The 25,050-nt window shown below is 47.8% G+C and overlaps 1 protein-coding gene across 4 annotated transcripts in view; it reads left to right on the forward strand.

The window, feature by feature from the left end:
* Nucleotides 1–25,050, forward strand: part of LOC139748375 (cell adhesion molecule Dscam2-like) — a 178,438-nt gene that overhangs the window by 122,327 nt on the left and 31,061 nt on the right. For all 4 annotated transcript variants that reach the window (XM_071661485.1, XM_071661486.1, XM_071661484.1 and 1 more), the window contains 6 exons: nucleotides 9,039–9,156; nucleotides 12,520–12,700; nucleotides 13,745–13,857; nucleotides 14,897–15,036; nucleotides 16,671–16,815; nucleotides 24,485–24,747. In XM_071661485.1, the coding sequence (XP_071517586.1) occupies nucleotides 9,039–9,156; nucleotides 12,520–12,700; nucleotides 13,745–13,857; nucleotides 14,897–15,036; nucleotides 16,671–16,815; nucleotides 24,485–24,747 (960 nt within the window). The remainder of the gene's footprint in view (nucleotides 1–9,038; nucleotides 9,157–12,519; nucleotides 12,701–13,744; nucleotides 13,858–14,896; nucleotides 15,037–16,670; nucleotides 16,816–24,484; nucleotides 24,748–25,050) is intronic.

Consider the following 25,050-nt stretch of genomic DNA (forward strand, 5'->3'; position numbering starts at 1 on the left):
ATAGGCCTAAAGCCTAAATCACCAAATTACTGACCGAGGCAATTACACACATACATGACGTCACTGGTGGGGTCTTCGAGTATAATTGGCTTGGATGCCATTGGAGCATTGTTAGGTTAGGGAGGGGAGAGGTAAAAGGGGGGGGAGGGGGGAGACGAAGGATGGCTGGAGGAGGAGGGGAGAAGACGAAGGGTAAAGAAAATGGGGAGAGGGGTTGAGATGGAATAAGAGAATGAATGAAGAGGCGAAAATGCTGATGAATAATGAACATGTCATGCATCAGGATTGCCATAGCAGATCTTATCATAATGATACTGAATATGATGATGATGATGATAGTGATGATGATGATGATAGTGATGATGATGATGATAGTGATGATGATGATGATAGTGATGATGATGATAGTGATGATAATGATGATGATAGTGATGATGATGATGATGATAGTGATGCTGATGATGATGATGATGATAGTGATGATGATGATGATAGTGATGATGATGATGATAGTGATGATGATGATAGTGATGATAATGATGATGATAGTGATGATGATGATGATGATAGTGATGCTGATGATGATGATGATGATAGTGATGATGATGATAGTGATGATGGGGGAGGAAGCAATTCAGGTACCTCGTCTGAATCATAGGGAGGCCCAGTATTACAGGAGGGAGAGATTTCAAAAAGAGGAAGGGGGAGCAGGGAGAGGAATATGACGAGAGAGAGAGAGAGAGAGAGAGAGAGAGAGAGAGAGAGAGAGAGAGAGAGAGAGAGAGAGAGAGAGATTGTATTACATGGAGAGATCTTTCCATGAGACTTCAGGGAGATAATGGATGAGACAGGTTGAGAGAGAGAGAGAGAGAGAGAGAGAGAGAGAGAGAGAGAGAGAGAGAGAGAGAGAGAGAGAGAGAGAGAGAGTGGAGGAGGAGAGACAAGAGGCTAGTGAGAGGTGGGAGAGGAGTGAGAGCTCTCGGGGAGAAGGTTTCTATATCCGACAATTATCCTCAGGCGGTTCGTTGGTGAGTGGTGGAGTGTTGGTGATTACTGTTGGTGTTGGAGAGCGGACGGTGGTGTTGGTGAGTGACGGAGTGTTGGTGATTAGTGCTGTGTGTGTGTGTGTGTGTGTGTGTGTGTGTGTGTGTGTGTGTGGTGTGTGGTGTGGGGGGGAGGTTGTCTGTTGGAGGACAGACAGTCACTCTTAAACTGTTAATTCATATAGATGGAGGCAGGATAGTGAGGGAGAAGGCCCCCTTCCCCCCCCTCCAACACCCACCACTATAGATGGAGTCAGGATAGTACAGCAGAAGGCTCCTCCTCCCTCACCCACCGCTATAGATGGAGACAGGATAGTATAGCAGAAGGCTCCTCCTCCCTCACCCCACCACTATAGATGGAGACAGGATAGTACAGCAGAAGGCTCCTCCTCCCTCACCCACCACTCCCTCATTCAGATCGGCCTGCGGGAGTATGGCAATGTCGGAAAACCAGGCAGTCCCCCAGAATATACTGACATGGACGTTCTATAGGAATGGAGGAACGGTAAAAAGAAATATTCAGATTTGATTACAGCTGCCGGGCATCATGGGGAATATATATATATATATATTTTGCCTTCCACTCTGTAAAGGAAGAGAAATTGATATACATATTACGCTTTCCATCTCCGTCAAGGGCGGGTGTTATACGCTGATGGTTAATACCATCAAAGTATTTGTGTGGCGTGGGATTGAAAAAATGTTTTGATAGCCTTAGTTTGACGTATACGTCATTGGAGTGTATCTGTTCTGCTGTCGTACGACATCCGCTCACGTCTTCGCTTTCACTTCACAACTGTTGTTTCTGGTCGTTCTTGTCTTGTGAATTGTATTGTAGATATTGTTAAGTATTCATCAAGGCTTTTATTTTATATCCTCTGGGTCTATAATGTTGGTTAGAAATGGTTAAGGATTCATCAAGGCTTTTATTTTATATCATCTGGGTCTATAATGTTGGTTAGAAATGGTTAAGGATTCATCAAGGCTTTTATTTTATATCATCTGGGTCTATAATGTTGGTTAGAAATGGTTAAGGATTCATCAAGGCTTTTATTTTATATCATCTGGGTCTATAATGTTGGTTAGAAATGGTTAAGGATTCATCAAGGCTTTTATTTTATATCATCTGGGTCTATAATGTTGGTTAGAAATGGTTAAGGATTCATCAAGGCTTTTATTTTATATCTTCTGGGTCTATAATGGTGGTTAGAAATCGTTAAGTATTCATCAAGGCATTTATTTTATATCTTCCGGGTCTATGTTATTTCTAATGGGTTGAATAAGTTTTGTTGCTCTTCTCTGTATTTATCTCAATTTTCCTCTGTTCGTATTTGAGTGTGTTCGATGACCAGACCTGGAGAGTGTGTGTTCTAAATGTCACTCGTGGTGGTGCTGCTGCTTTTAGTGATGGGTAATGGATTACTAGTGTTGATGATGGAGGAGAACCGATGTTGATGTGGGTGTAATTGATGATAGTGATGATGTGTTGCGGTGTATGTGTTTGTGTGGTTTAGACCTGATGTCCCAGAGGACCAACTCACGTGTTGTCGATATTGATGATGATGATGATAATAATGATGATAATGATGTTGATGATGATGATGATAATGATGATGATGATGATGATGATGATGATGATATCAATGGTTATCCTTGCCAGAATCTGGTGATACGATTCATAAGGAGATGTCGTACAAAGATGAAGATGTTTAGGCTTCGTGAAATTGCCCAAATTGCCCCTATATAGGGGCAATTTGGGGCTGCCCCAAGGGGTCCGTCTGGCATCTGGGAGTGGGTCTGCCCCAAGGGAGAGAGAGAGAGAGAGAGAGAGAGAGAGGGGGGGGGGGGAATTAGAGGAATCAGCCACTGGAACAGCCGCCGGAATAGTGGACAAGAAACAGAGAGAGAGAGAGAGAGAGAGAGAGAGAGAGAGAGAGAGAGAGAGAGAGAGAGAGAGAGAGAGAGAGAGAGAAACTCGAAGTTTGTTAGTTCTGGTGAAGGGTTGGAGGAGGGAAGAGGCCAGGCGCTTAGTTAGAAAGGTTCCTAAGGTAAATGGAGAAAAGAGATTTAGTTCGACTGTCGGTATGAAGATATTTTCCCTTTGAGAGGACGATGTGTGTGTGTGTGTGTGTGTGTGTGTGTGTGGAGGGAAGGAGGAAGGGTCATCGGGCCATGGGAGACAAGAGAGCCGGAAAATGTGGAGAGAAGTCAAGGGAGGGTCGGTCCGATCAGCAGGCTACAGCTGAAGGGGAGGTGGACTACACGGTCTTGGTTGGTGGACCGGAAAAAAGCGATTGTTGGAAGTGGAGTCTTCGACTAGGGAGGAGGAGGAGGAGGAGGAGGCTCCCAGCCACGTATGGGAGGGGTGGGTAGGTGAGTGGGTTATCTGAGAGGGAGGGCATGGGGCGAGGGAGGGAGGGAAGGAGGGAGGAAGAGGGTGATCTGCAACCACCCAGCGATCACTCCTAACACCGCCTCGTCCCTCCCTCACCAGGCCCTTGGGAAGCCAAGTCCTCCCCCAGTCTCTGAAAATGTTTCAGAGATGGAAAGCCTCCTCCCCCCCAAAAAAAATTGCATGTTAAAGTTACCATTTGGGGTCGACTCGCCCCTCAGTTGGTGGAGAATATATCAGATTTCCTGTACCATAAAAGACTGGGACTAGCGACATCAGGTAAGCTAAAGAACATGGGATAACGGAGACATTTTAATGCACTCAGAACCTCAAGGGGTCACTGAGGGTAAGATAAAATGACGAGAAAACTGGAGGTTTGAAGGACTTTGGAGGGGGTAAACGAACCGTGGAAAACACTGTGAGAGGAATTGGAGAGGTAGAAGAAGGGGACCTGGTCTTGTTTACACTCGTTTCTGCTACAGGTTACCTCCAACATACATATACTTCACCTCCCCGCTACTCTGGAGCCATCTGTGCTTCACCCCCGTCAACATTCATGGTTCATTTGGTTAACAGTGTGAAGCCATCAGTGGTTCACTGTCTCACCAGCATGAATCGACCCTTATCTTTGTGTCTCGCTAGTTTGAAGCCCCGAAGGGTTCATTGAGTCGACCCTTATCTTTGTGTATCGCTAGTGTGAAGCCAACCAGGGTTCACTGCTTTATCCTGTATGAACCACCCATGCTTCAGTGTCCGTGTTTAGATATGAAACCCTTCGATGTTCCTACATCTGCACCCCTTATGAACCCATTCAATTATCATTCCCTTCCCCTGCGTGAAGTCATTCTTTCTTCACTCCCCCGACTTGAATGAACCCTACCGCTCTAAGAATTCGAACCAGTGCTTCGCTGTCTCGCTGGTATGAATCTCTCCGTTTTCTCTTGCCTCCTACCTCACAGCGGGTGATGGCGGGTCGTCTGGCCTCCCTTGATCTCCATAATGATAGCTTAATGGAGGTTCCCTGCGGTCCTTTGTCATACTAGAAGCTGCAGATACATCGTCTCCCTCCTCACAACGATCTCCAACCACTGGGACCAGGCTTAGCTCAAGCGAGGGTTTCGAACCGCTGTGGATAGCCATTGTGAAGCAGCTTCATTTTGAGTACGGTTGACACTTTTGATTTCGTAATGTGTGTGTGTGTGTGTGTGTGTGTGTGTGGGTGTGTGGGTTTTCGAGGTTTCTAGGATGTGGTGTTGTGTTTAGGTCTCCGTTCGTCCTAGGAGAGGGGAAGGCGAAGCCTCTGGTTCAGACAGGAGGGAAGGAAGGACATGTTATTATCCCTCCTATTCACCGTTGGATCAGGTGTTGCCTGCCGTGGCAACGCTAGTGTTCCTCCAACACACCAGGAGAGGAATTGTGTTGCCTCACGTCGCTACATGAAACACACGACGTCAGAGAATGATAAATAATGTGAGGTTCATCTCCTCCATGTAACACGCAAAACACATCTCTCACTGTTTTGTGTCTCACTCTGCATGACCTCCTGCTGTTATGTTATTACGGGCACACAAATGTCTCTCCTCCCTACCTCCTTTTAAATGTCTATTGTGTTGATGCTTCCATTGCGGCAACCGTTGCTGAGAAGCCATTTTGTGTTTGCTTGATGAGAGAGAGAGAGAGAGAGAGAGAGAGAGAGAGAGAGAGAGAGAGAGAGAGAGAGAGAGAGAGAGAGACTTTGAAATGTACATTTATAGACAGTTTATAATTTAATGTATGTACATTTATAATTTGATATGTATGTATATTTGTTATTGTGTATGATTATGCATGTATGCAAACAGATACAAGCATCTATAACAAACTTTTTTTTTTGGTTATGACATTTTGTATATATATTTCCCCAACCCCACCCTGCTTGGCCGCCGTTTCCAGCATAAAGAGGTAGCGCCAGGAACAGACGAAGAAAGGTCACATCTCCTCACATTCATTCTCTAGCTGTCATGTGTAATGTACTGAAAACACAGCTCCCTATCACATCCAGGCCCCCAGAGACCTTTCCGTGGTTTACCCCGGATGCTTCACATGCCCTAGTTCACTTCATTGACAGCTCGTCGACCCCCGTATATCACCTCATTCCAATTGACTCTAACCCGTGCAAACCTTTCACCCTCCTGCATATTCAAGTCCCGATCACTCAAATTTTTTTTCACTCAATCCTTCCACCTCCAATTTGGTCTCCCACTTCTCCTCGTTCCCTCCACCTCTGACACATATATCCTCCTTGTCAATCTTTCCTAACTCATTCTCTCCATGTGACCAAACCATTTCAACACACCCTCTTCTGGTCTCTCAACCACACTCTTTTTATTTCCACACATCTCTCCTATCCTTTCATTACTTACTCGATCAAACCACCTCACACCATCTATTGTCCTCAAACATCTCATTTCCAACACATCCACCCTCCCCCGCACAACCCTATCTATATAGTCCACGCCTCGCAACCATATAACATTGTTGGAACCACCGTTCCTTCACACATAGCCATTCTCGCCCTCCCACATATTATTACACGATTACCTTCTGTCATGCTTACATAACACAGATGTTGCGTAAGGTACGCCATTGCACAGACGACCAACAGTGCAGTACATATAAACATATATACAATGTAATACACACACACACACACACACACACACACACACACACACACACACGTGTATATTATGCTTCCCACATATTCCCTGAGTGTCGTAGAAGGTAACTAAAAGGGAAGGGAGCGGGGAGCTGGAAATCCTCCCCTCTCATATTTTTTCTTTTTTCCAAAAGAAGGAAGAGAGAAGGGGGCCAGGTGAGGATATTCCCTCAAAGGCCCAGTCCTCTGTTCTTAACGCTACCTCGCTAATGCGGGAAATGGCGAATAGTATGAAAGAAAAAGAAAGATATATATATATATATATATATATATATATATATATATATATATATATATATATATATATATATATATATATATATATATATGTTATATACGTGAATGTGAGCAGGTATGGGCGACAGGTGTGTCTGCTTACTGGAGTACGCCTTGACGAGAGCCTTGCTGAAGCGTCATATCCTTACCTCACGATCTGGTGACCTGTGACCGGAGGTCATCAGTGACCTCTGCTAATCCTGGGTGACCTTATGGGTCACCTCTGTATGGTAATGCGCGTCGTCGCCTGCCTTTACCTCCCTCCCACCACCACCACCCATCCCCCATCCCATCTTCTCCCTCCGTTATCTCTCTCTCTCTCTCTCTCTCTCTCTCTCTCTCTCTCTCTCTCTCTCTCTCTCTCTCTCTCTCTCTCTCTCTCTGAGACACACACACACACAGTTTCTAATGATGGCTCCGGTTGGGTGCTTTTTTTTCACGTATTTAAAAGAAATATTCATTTCTATCTCGCTTCTTTCTCATTTCCTTCTTTCGTTTTTTTTTTTCTCGTTTCACCATCTTTTATATTCCTGATTTTACTGCAGTCATTTACGTTCTCTCTCTCTCTCTCTCTCTCTCTCTCTCTCTCTCTCTCTCTCTCTCTCTCTCTCTCTCTCTCTCTCTCTCTCTCTCTCTCTCTCTCTCTCTCTCTCCCCCCTTTACATCCTCCTCTACCCTTCCACTAACACCTTCACCAACCGGCAGTCATTCAACCCCCACCAACCTCCACCAACGTCCACCAAACCCCACAACCCTCCACCAAACCCCACCAACCTCCACCAACGTCCACCAAACCCCACAACCCTCCACCAAACCCCACCAACCTCCACCAACCCCACCAACCCCACCAACCTCCACCAACCCCACCAACTTCCACCACCCCCACCAACCCCACCAAACCCCACCAACCCCACCAACGTCCAACAAACCCCACAACCCTCCACCAAACCCCACCAACCCCCACCAACCCCTACCATCCCCCACCATCCCCCACCATCCCCCACAATCCCCCTCGTCCTCTTCCCCCCTGCGAACATACCCCTCCCCCCCCCATCCCCTCCCACCATGGATGGGTGATAACCAGCGTAAGGTTAATCCAGCGAGGTTGACCCACAGCCAATTTACTATAATAGGCTTAACCTCAAGTCAGCCACTGGTGTGCAGACTGTCCTTCAAAATCCTTTAAACGGATGATGAATATATATATATATATATATATATATATATATATATATATATATATATATATATATATATATATATATATATATATATATATGTTCCTATGAGTCCACGAGGAAAATGAAACACGAAAAGTTCCCAAGTGCACTTTCGTGTAATAATCACATCATCAGGGGAGACACAAGAGAGAAATATAACAGTCAGTTGATATACATCGAAGAGACGTTTACCAAATGGCGTCCTAGCTTCGTCTCTTCGATGTATATCAACTGACTGTTATATTTCTCTCTTGTGTCTCCCCTGATGATGTGATTATTACACGAAAGTGCACTTGGGAACTTTTCGTGTTTCATTTTCTCCGTGGACTCATAGGAATATCTTGATCACGCGCAAAATTGTAATCCTTTCCAATATATATATATGTGTGTGTGTGTGTGTGTGTGTGTGTGTGTGTGTGTGTGTGTGTGTGTGTGTGTGTGTGTGTACTAACTTCATTTATTGTTGGTTACAACTGGGGTGGGAGGTCACCTTCGCCATGGCTGCATCATTGGCAGTGGATACTACTTCCCCTGCTCCTGCGTGGAGCGCAACATTAGAGATGCTGGAAACCCCATGGCATGGGGGAGTCTGGAGTTATGTGATAACGTACGTACAAATGTACACACATACATCCCCATATCCTTCCCCAGGTCACCAGGTCTCACCAGGTCTCACCATCACAGGTCACCCCAGACTCACCAAGTCTCACCATCACAGGTCACCCCAGACTCATCAGGTCTCACCATCACAGGTCACCCCAGACTCACCAGGTCTCACCATCACAGGTCACCCCAGGACTCACCAGGTCTCACCATCACAGGTCACCCCAGGACTCACCAGGTCTCACCATCACAGGTCACCCCAGGACTCACCAAGTCTCACCATCACAGGTCACCCCAGGACTCACCAGGTCTCACCATCACAGGTCACCCCAGACTCACCAGGTCTCACCATCACAGGTCACCCCAGGACTCACCAGGTCTCACCATCACAGGTCACCCCAGGACTCACCAAGTCTCACCATCACAGGTCACCCCAGGACTCACCAGGTCTCACCATCACAGGTCACCCCAGACTCACCAGGTCTCACCATCACAGGTCACCCCAGGACTCACCAAGTCTCACCATCACAGGTCACCCCAGGACTCACCAGGTCTCACCATCACAGGTCACCCCAGACTCACCAGGTCTCACCATCACAGGTCACCCCAGGACTCACCAGGTCTCACCATCACAGGTCACCCCAGACTCACCAGGTCTCACCATCACAGGTCACCCCAGACTCACCAGGTCTCACCATCACAGGTCACCCCAGACTCACCAGGTCTCACCATCACAGGTCACCCCAGGACTCACCAGGTCTCACCATCACAGGTCACCCCAGACTCACCAGGTCTCCCCATTACAGAGGCGCAGGGGTCGTTGCCCCCACGGATGAGGGAACAAGCTGGACGTCTCATTGTGCAGTCTGGTGCTAGGGTCACCCTCCCCTGTGTGGCACAGGGTCACCCCCCGCCCCAGTACACGTGAGTATTGGCACCCCTGACTTCCCCCCTCCCACTGTACACAGGGTATTGGCACCCCTGACTTCCCCCCTCCCACTGTACACAGGGTATTGGCCCTCCAGCTTCCCCCAGTGCACAAAATAATGGCCCTACAGTCTCCCCCAGTACACAATACAATGGCACCTACAGTCTCCCCCAGTACACAATACAATGGCACCTTCAGTCTCCCCCAGTACACAAAATAATGGCTCTCCAGTCTCCCCCAGTACACAATACAATGGCACCTTCAGTCTCCCCCAGTACACAAAATAATGGCCCTCCAGTCTCCCCCAGTACACAATACAATGGCTCTTCAGCCTCCCCCAGTACACAAGAGCAAATTGCACTCCTCCAGTTATAATTTAAGTATTTAAGTACGTCTGATGATACGTTTGTATACTTAGACATGCTCTGAAGCTATGAGTCAATACTTAAATTGGTCTGAAATCATATTCAAGTGTTTATATATGTCTAGAGTTATGTATAAGTACTTAAATATGTCTGGAATTATATGGATGGACTTTAAGTACATTCAGAGCTAAATTTAAGCACTTAGGTATGTCCTCAAGTTGTATTTAAGTATTTAAGTATGACTAAAGATATACCTTATTATTTAGGAATGTCTCATATTATATATAGATACTTAGAAATGTCTGAAATTTTAACTAAACCTTTAGGTAGGTTTAGATTTTTATCTTACTCTACATATAGGTAAAAAGAAAATTATGATTAACATAATTTTATCAAGAATGTGTAAACAAAATCGTACTCAAAGAATTTCATCTGTAGTGTTTGTCATGTGATGGTCGACCCATAGAATGATATATGGTAGCATTAGGTGATAAATTGATATGATAAGTTAAATGTCATTTATCCTTTATCCCTTTTACATCAAGAACTGATGAGGAAATGTAAGGATGAATCTCAAAAGCTAAATATGACTGTTGTTCACAAAGGTGAATTTTTGTTATATGCTGATGAGTCTGTGAAGTGATATTGAAGACTAGAGTTAAGGAAATGGCACAGCTTTACTAGAGGGAGTCCCGGAATAGCAGTAAAGATTTGAATATCAGCTTTTGAGGCCTCCATGCCCTTCTTGCAAAGGGGTTCGAACCCGTCCATCAACTCAGGCCCTTCTTGGAAAGGAGTTCGACCTCGTCCATCAACTCAGGCCTCTGTGTGCCTACGTAGATCTTCATAAGCCTGAAGAACAGGAGGGAAGAAAATTTGAGCATTGATTCAAGCTCAGTAATCATGAAAAACAGGGGAAAAAAGTCTTGGTGTATTGCCTTAGATCTGTGTGAACCCTGAAAAGGTTATCAGTTACACCTTAACAACCCAACCACTCGTAGACCTGGGAAAGGAGAGGCTGGACATTTGACACAGCGTCGTTTCAGGGGGGGGGGGCGGCCATTGCACTTCTAAGCGGAGAGATGCGTCGCATGACAACAAACGCATGACCCCCATGACTTACGTCTTGTGGTCATGGCGTTCTCGCGGCCTTCGTAACCCATCGTATCAGGAGAGCGAGGACGCTCGACGGCACACCAGAGAAACACACCCCTCCTCCTCCTCCTCCTCTCCTCCTCCTCCTGCCGTCCTTCTACTCCTCCTCCGCCTCCAGTCCTTTATGGGAATACAAGGACGAAACCCCTCCATCCCATATATCCGTCCTTACCTCACGTCCGTGGCGTGCGGAGGCAGGGGAAAACACGGACCAGTCCCACGGTGGCCACAAGCAGGGAGGTATACAAGCCCCAGTTCGTGAGGCGCGTCTGTGGGAGGCCAGGACGGGATCTGTCCGCCTTCGTCAGCGCACGGAAGAGGCCAGATGTTCCTGAAGTCATCAAAGGAAGGTGGTATCCACACGAGGACAAGATGCGTGCCTTAAAGAGGCGCATCGAGCGGAGGTGGCTTGCTTGCTTGCTTGCCTGCAGGGAGGCAGGGAGGAGAGATGAACCTAGGGATGAGCAAGCAAGCAAGCAAGCAAGCAAAGACGGATGTGAAACGTCTGGGATGTGAGGGAGGGTCGTGGTGGGTCGTCCACAACCGTGGATAGCAGCAGGTCGTCCGCCCTCGTCCCACACACACACACACACACACACACACACACACACACTGGGGGATGGGGGAAGGAGGGGGTCGTCCTGTGTCCCCCCCCCTCCTCTCCCTCCCCCTCCCCAACAAACCCCAGCTATGGGGGGGGGGGGAGAGGGGGAAGGAAAGAGGTAGAGAGAGGAAAAAGGGAAATATGTATGATATATATGTATGTTCTCTCTCTCTCTCTCTCTCTCTCTCTCTCTCTCTCTCTCTCTCTCTCTCTCTCTCTCTCTCTCTCTCTCTCTCTCTTTCTCTCTCTCTCTCTCTCCTCCTCGGGATTTATCATCGTGTGTGTGTGTGTGTGTGTGTGTGTGTGTGTGTGTGTGTGTGTATCTTCTCCCTGTCTTTACTCTTCTCTCTTCCATCTCCTGCAGCGGCTGGAGTTTTCCCTCGTCTCATATTTACCACCATCGCGGCCCCTCACACCAAGGGGTTATACACACCCCTTGGCATCTCCCCTTCCTCTTTCCCCTCTATATCTTCCTACCCTTTATTGCCCCTTCACCGTGTCTCCCCTCGTCCATCCAGCGGTCCCCTCTTGCCTTCACTCTCACACATTCTCTTATTCTCTCTCTCTCTCTCTCTCTCTCTCTCTCTCTCTCTCTCTCTCTCTCTCTCTCTCTCTCTCTCTCTCTCTCTCTCTCTCTCCTCCGGCGGGTCGTTTAATAAGCTCCCCATTCTCTGTCTCAACTCTACCTCTTCCACATTCCCATAGCATGTGGCTTCTCCCCCCTTTCCGTCCACCCCCCCCCCTCTCTCTCTCTCTCTCTCTCTCTCTCTCTCTCTCTCTCTCTCTCTCTCTCTCTCTCTCTCTCTCTCTCTCTCCCTCCCTCTTCTCCCCCCTGCCTCCACTCTCCCCTGCCCTCACGCCTCTCACTCTCCCGATGGTTTACAGGTCATATGTCTCGTGGTTTACATAACGGTATAGACACACACGTGTATATCGTGAGCCCCGTGATGTAAACTAGGGTATACTGTTTACATTTCAGTGATATACTACACATGGAGATTGCCAGTCTTCAGCTCCTGGTGCAAGGTAGACTATCGCAAGTTTACCTCTGCAGTCATTGGTTTACCTCGGAGTAGTATCTATCCTGTAGTTTACCCCGGAGAAGCCTTGTACCCCCTCTACAGTTACAGTAACGTACCACTGGTTTGGTACCCCGGCAGGTGGTACCTCCTACAGCAGGTGGTACCTCCTACAGCAGTGTGGTAACCTCATGTGTGGTACCCCCTCCCCGGCAGGTGGTATCGTGGGTCCAGGCCAGTGATGGGCGGGAGCGGGGTGTGGGCGGTGGGCGGGTCCCTGGTGCTGGCACGGGTGGGGGTGGCCGACGCCGGGCAGTACACCTGTGTAGCCAACAACACAGCGGGTGAAACACGGTTCTCCGCCCACCTCCTGGTGACCCTACCCCTCTCTGTCCAGGTGAGTCCCCCTCTGTCCAGGTGAGTCCCCCCTCCTCCTCTCTCTGTCCAGGTGAGTTCCCCCCTCCCCCTCTGTCCAGGTGAGTCCCCCTCCCCCTCTCTGTCCAGGTGAGTCCCCTCCCCTCTCTGTCCAGGTGAGTCCCCCTCCCCCTCTGTCCAGGTGAGTCCCCTCCCCTCTCTGTCCAGGTGAGTCCCCCTCCCCCTCTGTCCAGGTGAGTCCCCCCTCCTCCTCTCTCTGTCCAGGTGAGTTCCCCCCTCCCCCTCTGTCCAGGTGAGTCCCCCCTCCTCCTCTCTCTGTCCAGGTGAGTCCCCCTCCCCCTCTCTCTCCAGGTGAGTCCCCCTCCCCCAGGTGAGTCCCCCTCCCCCAGGTGAGTCCACCTTGTCTTTGTTAATTATTTGTTGGTAAATAATTCAGATTTGCTGATCCACAATTCACTATCTAAACTCTGTCAGGTTAGGTTTATGACCCGTCAATGTTTATGTAAAGATGTATATACATTTTGCCCTAAGTGAGTTGTATCAAAGATTATTGATTAAGTTGTATCAAAGATAGTTAATTGCTCTTATTTAATTTCAAACTCAGTCCATCGTAACTGTGTGTGTGTGTGTGTGTGTGTGTGTGTGTGTGTGTGTGTGTGTGTGTGTGTAAGGTTTTGATCTACTCGTGAAGGTAAGAAAGATGATAACCACAGGTGTACAGATATTACAAGTGTTCACCACAGGTGTACACATGTTACAGGTGACGCCCCAGGAGGTGCAGGTGTTGACTACAGGTGTACAGATGTTACAGGTGACGCCCCAGGAGGTGCAGGTGTTGACTACAGGTGTACACATGTTACAGGTGACGCCCCAGGAGGTGCAGGTGTTGACTACAGGTGTACACATGTTACAGGTGACGCCCCAGGAGGTGCAGGTGTTGACTACAGGTGTACACATGTTACAGGTGACGCCCCGGGAGGTGCAGGTGTTGACTACAGGTGTACACATGTTACAGGTGACGCCCCAGGAGGTGCAGGTGTTGACTACAGATGTACACATGTTACAGGTGACGCCCCGGGAGGTGCAGGTGGACGCAGGTGGGAGGCTGGAGCTGAGGTGCCATGTGTCTGGCGAACCAGTAGACACCGTCACCTGGTACAAGGATGGCAACGTGCTCAGGTGAGTCCTGCACACCTGCTGGCCCGCAGGTGAGTCTTACACACCTGTCCTGCACACCTGCTGACCCTCAGGTGAGTCCTACACACCTGCTGGCCCTCAGGTGAGTCTTGCACACCTGTCCTGCACACCTGCTGGCCCATAGGTGAGTCCTATACACCTGTTCTGCACACCTGCTGGCCCTCAGGTGAGTCCTGCACACCTGCTGGCCCTCAGCTGAACTCAACACACACACACACACACACACACACCTGTCCTCTACACCTGCTCTTCCTAAGCTTAGCCTCACACACCTGTCATCATCATCTACACATAATTACAATATTTCGTCCACTTTATATACACGTAAAGCTCTCTGATCCTCATCATATGATAAGAGAGATAAGGTACCCATTGTTTTTCCCAGTTTTGTTAAGTGTTTCATGTATTCTATAGTCTCTCTCTCTCTCTGGTAACACTGATTTACTGTGTTGCTTATTAGTTCTTAAGTGTTGCTGTTTTCTCTCATAAGCAACACTGGTTTAATGTGTTCCCGTTTATTTCTTAGTGTTGCGGTTTTCCCTCTTAAGCAACACTGGTTTAATGTGTTCTTGTTTATTTCTTAGTTTTGCAGTTTTCGCTCGTAAGCAACGCTGGTTTAATGTGTTCCTGTTTATTTCTTAGTGTTGCAGTTTTCCCTCTTAAGCAACTCTGATTTAATGTGTTCCTGTTTGCCTTTTAAGTTTTGCAGTTTTCGCTCGTAAGCAACGCTGGTTTATTGTGTTCCTTTGTAGGTTTCAGTGTTGCATTTTTCGCTTCTATGTAACGCTGGTTTAACGTACAAATTTGGTAAACAAAGATCAGCTGTTTCACGATGTCAATTTTCTTTTCACTTCTACTACTACTACTACTTCTACTACGACTACTGCCACTACTACTACTACTACTACTAATATTACCACCACTACTACTACCACTAATACCACTACTACTACTACTGATACTACTATTAGTAATAATAACTTCTCCTGGCCACTGTATTACCCCCTCCCGCCTGCGGCAGCTCTGGTGGTCGCGTGCGTCTGCGGCCGCGCGAGTCGCTGCACGTCGCGCCCGTGGACGCCTCCGACGCGGGCATCTACCAGTGCGCCGCCACCTACGGCCAGGACTACGCCCACGCCCACGCCCACGTCACCCTGGGAGGTGAGTGGTTATGGTGGTTGGGGGGGAGGAGGAGACCCCTGTGCATTGCAGGTGTGGAGACGAACACCTGCAGGCAGGTGTGGTGGGAGCGATTGTAATGAGAGATAGATATATAGATAGATAGATAGATAGATATATAGATAGATAGAGAGAGAGGAAGGCGTGTCCTCAGTGTCCAGGGAGAGGGACTTCCTCTCTCTCCTTCGTGCTCTCCCTCACACACACACACACCATAAGTTCCTCCATCACTCCGCCTTATCTCCTTATCTCCTCCATTAATCTTATTCTAATGAACTCTTATCTTTCCCTCTTTTTGCCCGTCAACACCATCCCCATCAGCCACTCCCCCTCACGGGGCCCTAATCTCCCTCTTGCTATCCCTCAGTGCTCCTCCTTCTAGGGATCCCTCAATGCTCCTCCCTCTAGGTATCCCTCAGTGCTTCTCCCTCTTGCTATCCCTCAGTGCTTCTCCCTCTTGCTATCCCTCAGTGCTCCTCCTTCTAGGGATCCCTCAGTGCTCCTCCTTCTTGGTATCCGTCAATGTTCCTCCCTCTAGGTCCCGACACAGTTTCTTACTACTTCACTGTGTTGGACCAGATATCATTTGCATACAGACATGTTACCAGACATACATATTTTTCCTCTCTTGCTCTGAGAAACGCCTGCTGTAACTGGTCTGTGTTTTGAAGTGGTGTGTGTGTGTGTGTGAGAGAGAGAGAGAGAGAGAGAGAGAGAGAGAGAGAGAGAGAGAGAGAGAGAGAGAGAGAGAGAGAGGTGGTGGTGGTGGTGGGGTCTTAAGTTCTCTGAACACCTTCCCTCTCACATGACATTTCTCCTCGCCGACGTTCTCTCCCATATATAGTATAGTCTCCCCTCGTTCTTTGAGATATAGCTCCCTTACGTAGGTCTTTCCCCTCGTTGAGGTATCTCCCCTCACATAGCTCTCTCTCTCTCTCTCTCTCTCTCTCTCTCTCTCTCTCTCTCTCTCTCTCTCTCTCTCTCTCTCTCTCTCTCTCTCTCTCTCTCTCCTCTCATTAAAGTGTCCCTCTTTGTATAGTTTTCTCCCCTCATTCAGCTCACATCCTTTATACAGTTTTCTCCCCCTTCGTTCAGGTGTCTCCCCTTATAGAGTTATCTCCCCTCATTTAGGTATCGCCCCCTTATACAGTTCTCTCCCCTCATTCAGGTTTCTACCTTCAAATGGTTCTCTCCCTCCTCACAACTTGTACCCTCTCCCCAGCAACTACCCCAGCAACCTCCCCAGAAACCTCCCCCTGCAAGCACCCCAGCAACCTCCCCAGCAACCTCCCCAGCAAGCACCCCAGCAACCTCCCCAGAAACCTCCCCCAGCAAGCATGTGTCTGTTATCATGAACTCAAGGTTCTGTTATCTCCCTTCTCGACCATCTTGGGTTAACTATATATAACAAACAATACCCCCCCCCCCCCCGTAGAACACCACCTGTCAGATGGTGCTGATTTTAGTACCTTTTTGCCATCTGTGTCACCAGCTGGAGCTGATCTTGACAATGTTCTGCCACCTGTGATGCCAGCTGGTGCTGATCTCAACACTGTCTGCCACCTGTGACGCCAGCTGGTCCTGGTCTTAACCCTCTCTTTCCTCTGTCCCACCAGCTGCGGCGCCCCAGCTGGTGTACCGGTTCATCGAGCAGACGCTGCAGCCTGGACCAGCTGTCTCCCTCAAGTGTATAGCCACTGGCACTCCCACACCCCACATCAGCTGGACCCTAGACGGCTTCCCCATCCCCCACTCCCACAGGTGAGTCTCCAGCATCCCACACTCCCACAGGTGAGTCTCCAGCATCCCCCACTCCCAAAGGTGAGTCTCCAGCATCCCCCACTCCCACAGGAGAGTCTCCAGCATCCCCCACTCCCACAGGTGAGTCTCCAGCCTCTCCACACTCCCACAGGTGAGTCTCCAGCATCCCCCACTCCCACAGGTGAGTCTCCAGCATCCCCACACTCCCACAGGTGAGTCTCCAGCATCCCCCACTCCCACAGGTGAGTCTCCAGCATCCCCCCACTCCCACAGGTGAGTCTCCAGCATCCCCCACTCCCACAGGTGAGTCTCCAGCCTCTCCCACACTCCCAAGGGTCGCACCTTGTAACTCAAAAGGTCAAGTAATCCTATGAAATGAATTTACACCATTTAAGATATAATTTACTCGCAAAATAATCACAGATTATACTAATGATTATTCTATGCTTGCTATATGGGTGTGTCGTACTTCTATATATGCTTAAACGTCTATACGGTCCTGCTATATATATATATATATATATATATATATATATATATATATACCTAACCTTCTTTCTATACGGCCCTGTTATACATGGATGAGGTCAGTCTTGCCCCTCGGGCGAAGACAAGTGTATCATTACGACGGGAGGGAAGAGAGAGAGAGAGAGAGAGAGAGAGAGAGAGAGAGAGAGAGAGAGAGAGAGAGAGAGAGAGAGAGATAAGGCTTTCGTTTGAAGTCCTGAAAGCCGAGGTTAACATCTGGATAATCCTCCAGTTATTCATTTGGAATTGCATGACCAGAGGTCGAACACACAGTGTCGCTACTGTGATGCTCTTTTGTTTTTTGTTTTTATTTGGGTTCTCCCCAACCCCCTCCTCACACCACACCCCTCACACCTCACCACGCCAGAGGCTTCTGGCGTGGGTGAGGTGTGAGGCGTCATTAACTTCACCTCTCCACTCCAGTCATGGAATTAACCTGTGCCAATTCTCTGCTGGGGGAGGTTTTGAGTGACACACACACACACACACACACACTCCACCCTCGGCACAAACCATACCTTTCGTCTTGCCTCAGGTGAATGTGTTTCGAGTGTGTGTAGCCATATGGTGAGGTCGACCTCGGAAACTCATATGAGGGAGGAGGGTATAGACTTGAAGGACAAGATGTGGCCACTGTGGAGTGTCCCCATCTTAGCAGTGAGCCCCTGTGTGTGTGTGTGTGTGTGTGTGTGTGCGTGTGTGTGTGTGTGTGTGTGGGTGTGTGAGTGATGCTGGTATGTTAGGGGGAGAGAGTTTTATACTCGCCTTACCCTTCCATGTATATGGCTAGTGAGATAGATGTTCTGGGAAGATGTGGGATCTCCGTTCGCCCTACGCTGCTAAATCCACCACGACAAAAACACCTGGAAAACAACAAGGAGATGGACCGCTGGAACGCAACAAAGGGAGGCGCTCAGGCCCGGAGTGGAATGAACCACGAAGACAGGAGAGGAGAGAAGCCCCTTCTTAGGGAACGCCAAATGCCAACGGCTCTGTATGTCACATAGTGACAGATTGTATCATCAGGACCATAGATATGACTTTGATATTGACAGCAATATCTGTAATGGTGATTTAGACGCCACGACAAAAGAAAAAGAAAAATGGCTTTTGGTTAGACGTCAGTGTTGGGTGGGAAACATCCCCCTCCCCCTCTCTCCTGACAGCGCCCCTGGCTGGGGGATGGAGGGGGGGGGGTGTTCCGACGCCGGGGACGAACCGAGATAAACAGTTGGAACTCAAGACAGCAATTTAGGGGCGAGGCAACAACTGAGGGTCGCAGAACGACAACATGGACTCCACTTGGTCGTTGATTAAGGCAAGAAGAACGGGCCGTGGTCCTTGAGGCACCAGAACCTCCCACCTTGGAGATAAAGAGGCTACTGGGGGAAGACAAGTTTATCCCACAGGTGTGGTGCAACTGTGTCTTGTTTGCTGTGTTCGTAAGGCTTAGGAAGTCGTCTGGTTGTTCGTAAAGGCTCACAAACACGTCTGGTCGTTCGTAAAGGCTCACAAACACGTCTGATCGTTCGTAAAGGCTCACAAAGACGTCTGGGCGTTTGTAAAGGCTCAGAAAGACGTCTGGTCGTTCGTAAAGACTCACAAAGACGTCTGGTCGTTCGTTAAGGCTCAGGTAAACGTCTGGTCGTTCGTAAAGGTTCAGGTAGACGTCTGGTCGTTCGTAAAGGCTCAGGTAGACGTCTGGTCGTTCGTAAAGGTTCAGGTAGACGTCTGGTCGTTGTACTCGCGTATGGTTGCTGGGAGGGCCCTGGCACTTGGCTTCCAGTCGTAAAGGATTTTATGTTTTCAGTCCACGAAGGCGTTTTACGGTGCGGGATCCTTGTCTCTCACCTGTGAAGGGTGTGTGTGAAACATGTTCCTTCTCTCTATTTCTGAAGGACTTGCGTATTCCAAGATCCCTTTCTCTAGGCGTAGATGGATAGTGACGTCTAGATTCTGCCATCGACCTTTGGAAGGGTCATCTGGTGTTCTGTCTCCGGCAGGGGGATACAGTGACCCTGGTCAGCTCAGCGGTTACAGTATTTTTAAAAGAATTTCTCATTTGAGTTACGTTATCTGCACGTCTGTCTGCTCCCCTAACTAGCCCTTCTGTATCTCTGGCTTGATCGCGAAGTTGTTCGCCAAGATCTAGAAATTGTTTGTCTAGATATCTTGAACTTGTGTGAATTCCGAACTTACACGTGTGTGGATTCTGAACTTGCCCATCTGGGCACGAGACTTGCCCCTCTGGATCCTGAATTGGGTTGTCTGTATCCCGACCTTCTGGATCCTGGTTCGTCTATACCCCGGACTTGCTCGTCTATATACCCCGGACTTGCTCGTCTATACCCCGGACTTGCTCGTCTATAAACGGGACATGTGTCAATGATTTTGCTTATTCATTTACTATCCCCAGTCGTCTCCTCTTCCTCCCCCCCCCCTTCTCCCTCCACCCCAAGAGGACCAACTCCCCTGGGGGTCTCCCTCTCCACCACAACCACCACACACACCTTCCCTCTACCACCACCACCACCACCACCAGCGGAGACAACCACCATCTCCCACCAACACCCACATTAAACCGAGTCTGAACCATTTATACCGTGACCTGCCGCTGCTTCCATTAACGAGGATAAGTTGGTTATCTTGATATGTTAATTCCTGATGGTGCCTTATTGTTTTGAGGCTGCGAGAAAATGAGATGGGTTATATAGGTGATGTCTTATCTCTCTCTCTCTCTCTCTCTCTCTCTCTCTCTCTCTCTCTCTCTCTCTCTCTCTCTCTCTCTCTCTCTCTCTCTCTCTCCCAGCAGGGTACCTTCCTCAGTTGTGATGTCTGCTGTAATTTCTCTTTTTTTTCACTCTGATCTCGTCTGTTTGCAATGGGTTTGTTCAGCACTCTCCAGCTGTTAATGGTTCTATTGTAAACCCTGCTGGTGTTAATGGTTCTATTCTAAACCCTGCTGGTGATAATGGTTTTATTGTAAACCCTGCTGGTGTTAATGGTTCTGTTTTAAACCCTGCTGGTGTTAATGGTTCTGTTTTAAACCCTGCTGGTGTTAATGGTTCTGTTTTAAACCCTGCTGGTGTTAATGGTTCTGTTTTAAACCCTGCTGGTGTTAATGGTTCTATTCTAAACCCTGCTGGTGATAATGGTTCTATAGTAAACCCGGCGCCAGCTCCTGAGGTGAAAATGCTACTGCTTCCTGGTTCCTCTCACCCTTTCTGAAAGCCTCCATGACGTGGAGCAGCAGAGGAACGGTTTAAGTTTATTCACTACAATTTAATCTGAAAAGGAACTTTACGTCGGAACTTTACGACGGAACTTTACATCCAGACAAACATTTATATTATTCATCTGTCTTGCAAGTCAGTATGAAGAATGTTGTTCATATATATATATATATATATATATATATATATATATATATATATATATATATATATATATATATATATATATATATTGATAGGAGGGTTGAAAACGTAAAGGGACGTTCGTTAATCTTGGATGTTGTGGCTGGTAGGTTGGTCGGGTGAACACATGGTCGTTGAACACGACGGTACGACCCTTGAACACGAACGGTACGACCCTTAAAGCACGACGGTACGACAACCCTTGAGCACGACGGTACGACTATGGAAAAGACGTCCTGGCCTGTGCCATTGGGATCTTACCGTCGTGTTCAAGGGGTCGTCCTGTCGTGCTCACAAGGTCGTACCGTCGTGCCCATGGAGGTCGTACCGTTATACTCTGAAGAGGTCGTACCGTCGTGCCTAGGATGATCGTGCCATAATGCTCGAGTGGGGGATGGGGTCGTACCCTGGTGTTAAACAATGGTGGGAGGTGATTACCGGATCTTTGTTTACGTTTGTTGGTCACGTGATCATGCTGGCCTTTTTCCCCTCTCTCTTCCCCCACCTCACCCCTTTTCCCCTCTCTTCCCCACTCGGCCCCTAGCGTGCGAAATTCCCATTACTTTACTGTAGAAAAATAAGCCTTAAGGATTTTTTTCCTCCCTTTTTTTTTCTTTTAAACAAATTTAAAAGTCTTTGTGTGGGAAAGGTTCACAGTTTTCAATGAAACTTATGTACTCGCCTCGAGATTAAGTTCACTGCCAGTGAAACAGTTTCAAAACACGTGAACCTCTCTCGAAAATTCTATCTTTTTTTAACGTGAGACTCTGTTTCGAAGCATGTGAAACAGTTTCACAGTCTGTGAAACTGTTTCGAGATATGTGAGACTGTTTTGAAACATGTTTTTTCCGTCAGCAAGTGAACTATTTGATTATTCCAGTACATATGATATATAGTAAACGCTTCGTAAACTATATATATATATATATATATATATATATATATATATATATATATATATATATATATATATATATATATATATATATTCAGTTGAAAAGTTGAATTGGATAGTTAAAGAGAGTTTTGTATACTGACTGCACTCAGAGACATATATGGTTATCTCCTTAATATTCTCGAAGCAGACAGGAGAAATTACTTTGCAACCGACATAGAGGAGGTACAAGCAATATAGAAGTATAACCAATATAGAAGGGATACAACGAATATAGAGGGGACACAACCAGTATATAGGATGCACAACTAATATCCAGGAGACACAGCCAGTATATAGGATGCACAACTAATATCCAGGATGGATATATATATATATATATATATATATATATATATATATATATATATATATATATATATATATATATATATATATAGAGAGAGAGAGAGAGAGAGAGAGAGAGAGAGAGAGATTAAAGTTCCAGTGATATGCCTTAGGGACAGAAGTCTGTTGCTCCTGTTTTCTATTACCATTACTCTCCCCTCTTCCCATTTTCTTTTTTTTTCATTTCGTTGTCCTTCTCATCTTGCAGTGCGCAAGAAGATGGCTCTTAACCCCCCCTCCCCCCCCACCTACTGTGGTCAGAGAAGTATTGTGAGTGACATGTGGCGGAGGGAAGATGTGGAGCACAAGGCCAGTGTGAGGTGCAGTGAGGGAGACAGTCTAAAGGGGTTGGTTTGAGTGGGACCCTCTGGTATACCACAGGGGAGGTGGTGGCTGTACCACAGGGGAGGTGGTGGCTGTACCACAGGGGAAAGTAACTCCCATGGTGTATGGTTTGAGACTAGGTTTGTGTGTGTGTGTGTGTGTGTGTGTGTGTGTGTGTGTGTGTGTGTGTGTTGCCAGTTGGGATAATAGTTTTTTTAAGGTTGGGTTCACGCCTTGTGTTACACTCTCTTCTTTCTTTTCTCTCTTCCCGAGTCTACAAACATTCGCCAGGGGGGGTTAGGGTGGGGGGGGGAGGAATGGGGGAAATGAACATTGCCATACATCTCGCTTTTCCTGTGGCTCGTAACACTGTCTTGCCCCCGTAAAAGGCGAACCAATGAGGCCACAGATGACTGGCTGGCCAGTTGTGTACCCTGGTGTTGCAGCCAGCCCAGGGAGAGGGAGAGAGAGAGAGAGAGAGAGAGAGAGAGAGAGAGAGAGAGAGAGAGAGAGAGAGAGAGAGAGAGAGAGAGAGAGAGAGAGATGCTTCGTTTGAACTCATCTGGGGTATATATATATATATATATATATATATATATATATATATATATATATATATATATATATATACATTGATGGGGAAAATGAAATCTGGTGGCCTGTTAGTTCATTGTTAATGAGGTAATTAATATTCATGTTTTGATATGTTGTTGTTGAGGGCGGGGTTATCTGTGTGTGTGTGTGTGTGTGTGTGTGTCGTGTGTGTGTGTGTGTATGTGTGTGTGTGTGTGTGTCGTGTGTGTCGTGTGTGTGTGTGTGTGTGTGTGTGTGTGTGTATGTGTGTGTGTGTGTGTGTGTGTGTGTGTGTGTGTGTGTGTGTCATGCAGGACATTATAATCATGCATGTCTCCCGCCATATGTTGACTGCGTACGTTGCCCAGGTCACACATGTGTCCAGATAAGCGTTATCTTGTTTGTACAGTGTTGTCACGTTTCATATGGGGGAGTATCTGGTCTGTACAGTGATGCCACGTCTTAGATAAGGGTTATCTCGTCTGTGCAATGGTGCCACGTCTTAGATAAGGGTTATCTTGTCTGTACAATGTGCCACGTCATAGGTAAGGGTTATCTTGTCTGTACAACGTTGCCACGTCTTAGATAAGGGATATCTTGTCTGTACAGTGCTGCCACGTCTTAGATAAGAGTCATCTTGCTTGTATATGTTATCACTTCTCTACCCAAGCTCCCGAGGTCACTAGGTCAGAGGTCACGTCTTATTTCTCTCACGGAAGCCGTCATTAACTTGCCTCTGAGTGCCTTGCCGTGTATGTGCGTCCCTAATTGGCTCAGTTAACGACACAACTAGTGGTTCTGCACTAATCACTTACACGTATCTGTTTCCTGGAAAAAATTCTGGGCATTTACCGAAATTCCCGTGGCTGTCGTGCCTTCCCTGGTAAGTCTGTCAAATATGTGTTAAAAGCTAAAAAGTTTTTTCACTGCTTCTCGTTTTCTTTTTTACTGGGCAACACGATAGCTCTTTCTTGCCTCTTAAATTATTCCCAGGAGGTGATGGAGCGAGAGGCGTTAGGGGCGTCCGCAGCGCTCTGATGTACGAGAACACCGCCACTGTTGACCAGTGTTGAGGCAACACCAGCTGTTGGTGGTGGCACGCAACACAGTCGTTTGTTGTACTCCATATGTTGTAATAACGTTCGCTGTGTTGCAGGGGCGGCTGCAGGAGAGGGAGGGAGTCCAGAGTATTACCATAACGTTCGCTGTGTTGCAGGGGCGGCTACAGGAGAGGGAGGGAGTCCAGAATATAACCCTATGTTGCAGGTACAGCCATGATGACCGTATGTGTTGTAGGTACAGCCATAATGACATCAATGCCTCATGTTGCAGGTACTGCCATGATGACGTCATACTCCGTGTTGCGGGTACTGCTGTGTTGACATACCTTGCGTTGCAGGAACTGCATGACATTACCCCGTGTTACAGGTACAGCTGTGATGGCGTCATAGCATCACCGCGTGTTGCAGGGACCGCCATAATGATATCATAACAATACCCCAGTGTTGCAGGGACGGCCCTGATGACGTGTTCCCCGGTGTTGCAGGTACGTGAAGGGGCAGTACGTGTCGGCGCACGGGGACGTGATCAGCCACGTGAACATCAGCACGGTGCACGTGACGGACGGGGGCACGTACACGTGCTGGGCGGAGAACAGCGCGGGGCGGGTCGTGCACTCGGCACGTCTCAACGTGTACGGCCCGCCCCACGTGCGCCCCATGGGGCAAGTGTCTGCTGTAGCGGGGCAGACCTTCACAGTCTCGTGCCCCGCCTCAGGCTACCCCATCCATAGGATTACATGGAAGAAAGGTAAGGCTTCCCCAGGATTACTGAGTAGGGGATTACTGACCTGGCGATTACTCCAGCCTCCAGCTACCCTATCCACGCGATTTTCCGGAGGGAATTTAGTCTGTTGGCTCCGGATTACTGAGATGGAGATTACGCTCTTATCCGGCTACCTAATTCAGGGGATTACTTGGAAGAAAGGTAGGTTGTTACCCCTTAAGGATTACTAGTTTAGGATTTGGAGGGATTACTCAAGCCTGCGATTACCCTCTCTACAGGATTACCATGGTAATGGTTAGTGAGGTGGGGATTACTGAGGATTACTTG

This window comes from Panulirus ornatus, chromosome 73, assembly GCF_036320965.1.
Source record: "Panulirus ornatus isolate Po-2019 chromosome 73, ASM3632096v1, whole genome shotgun sequence".
Lineage (NCBI taxonomy): Eukaryota > Metazoa > Arthropoda > Malacostraca > Decapoda > Palinuridae > Panulirus > Panulirus ornatus.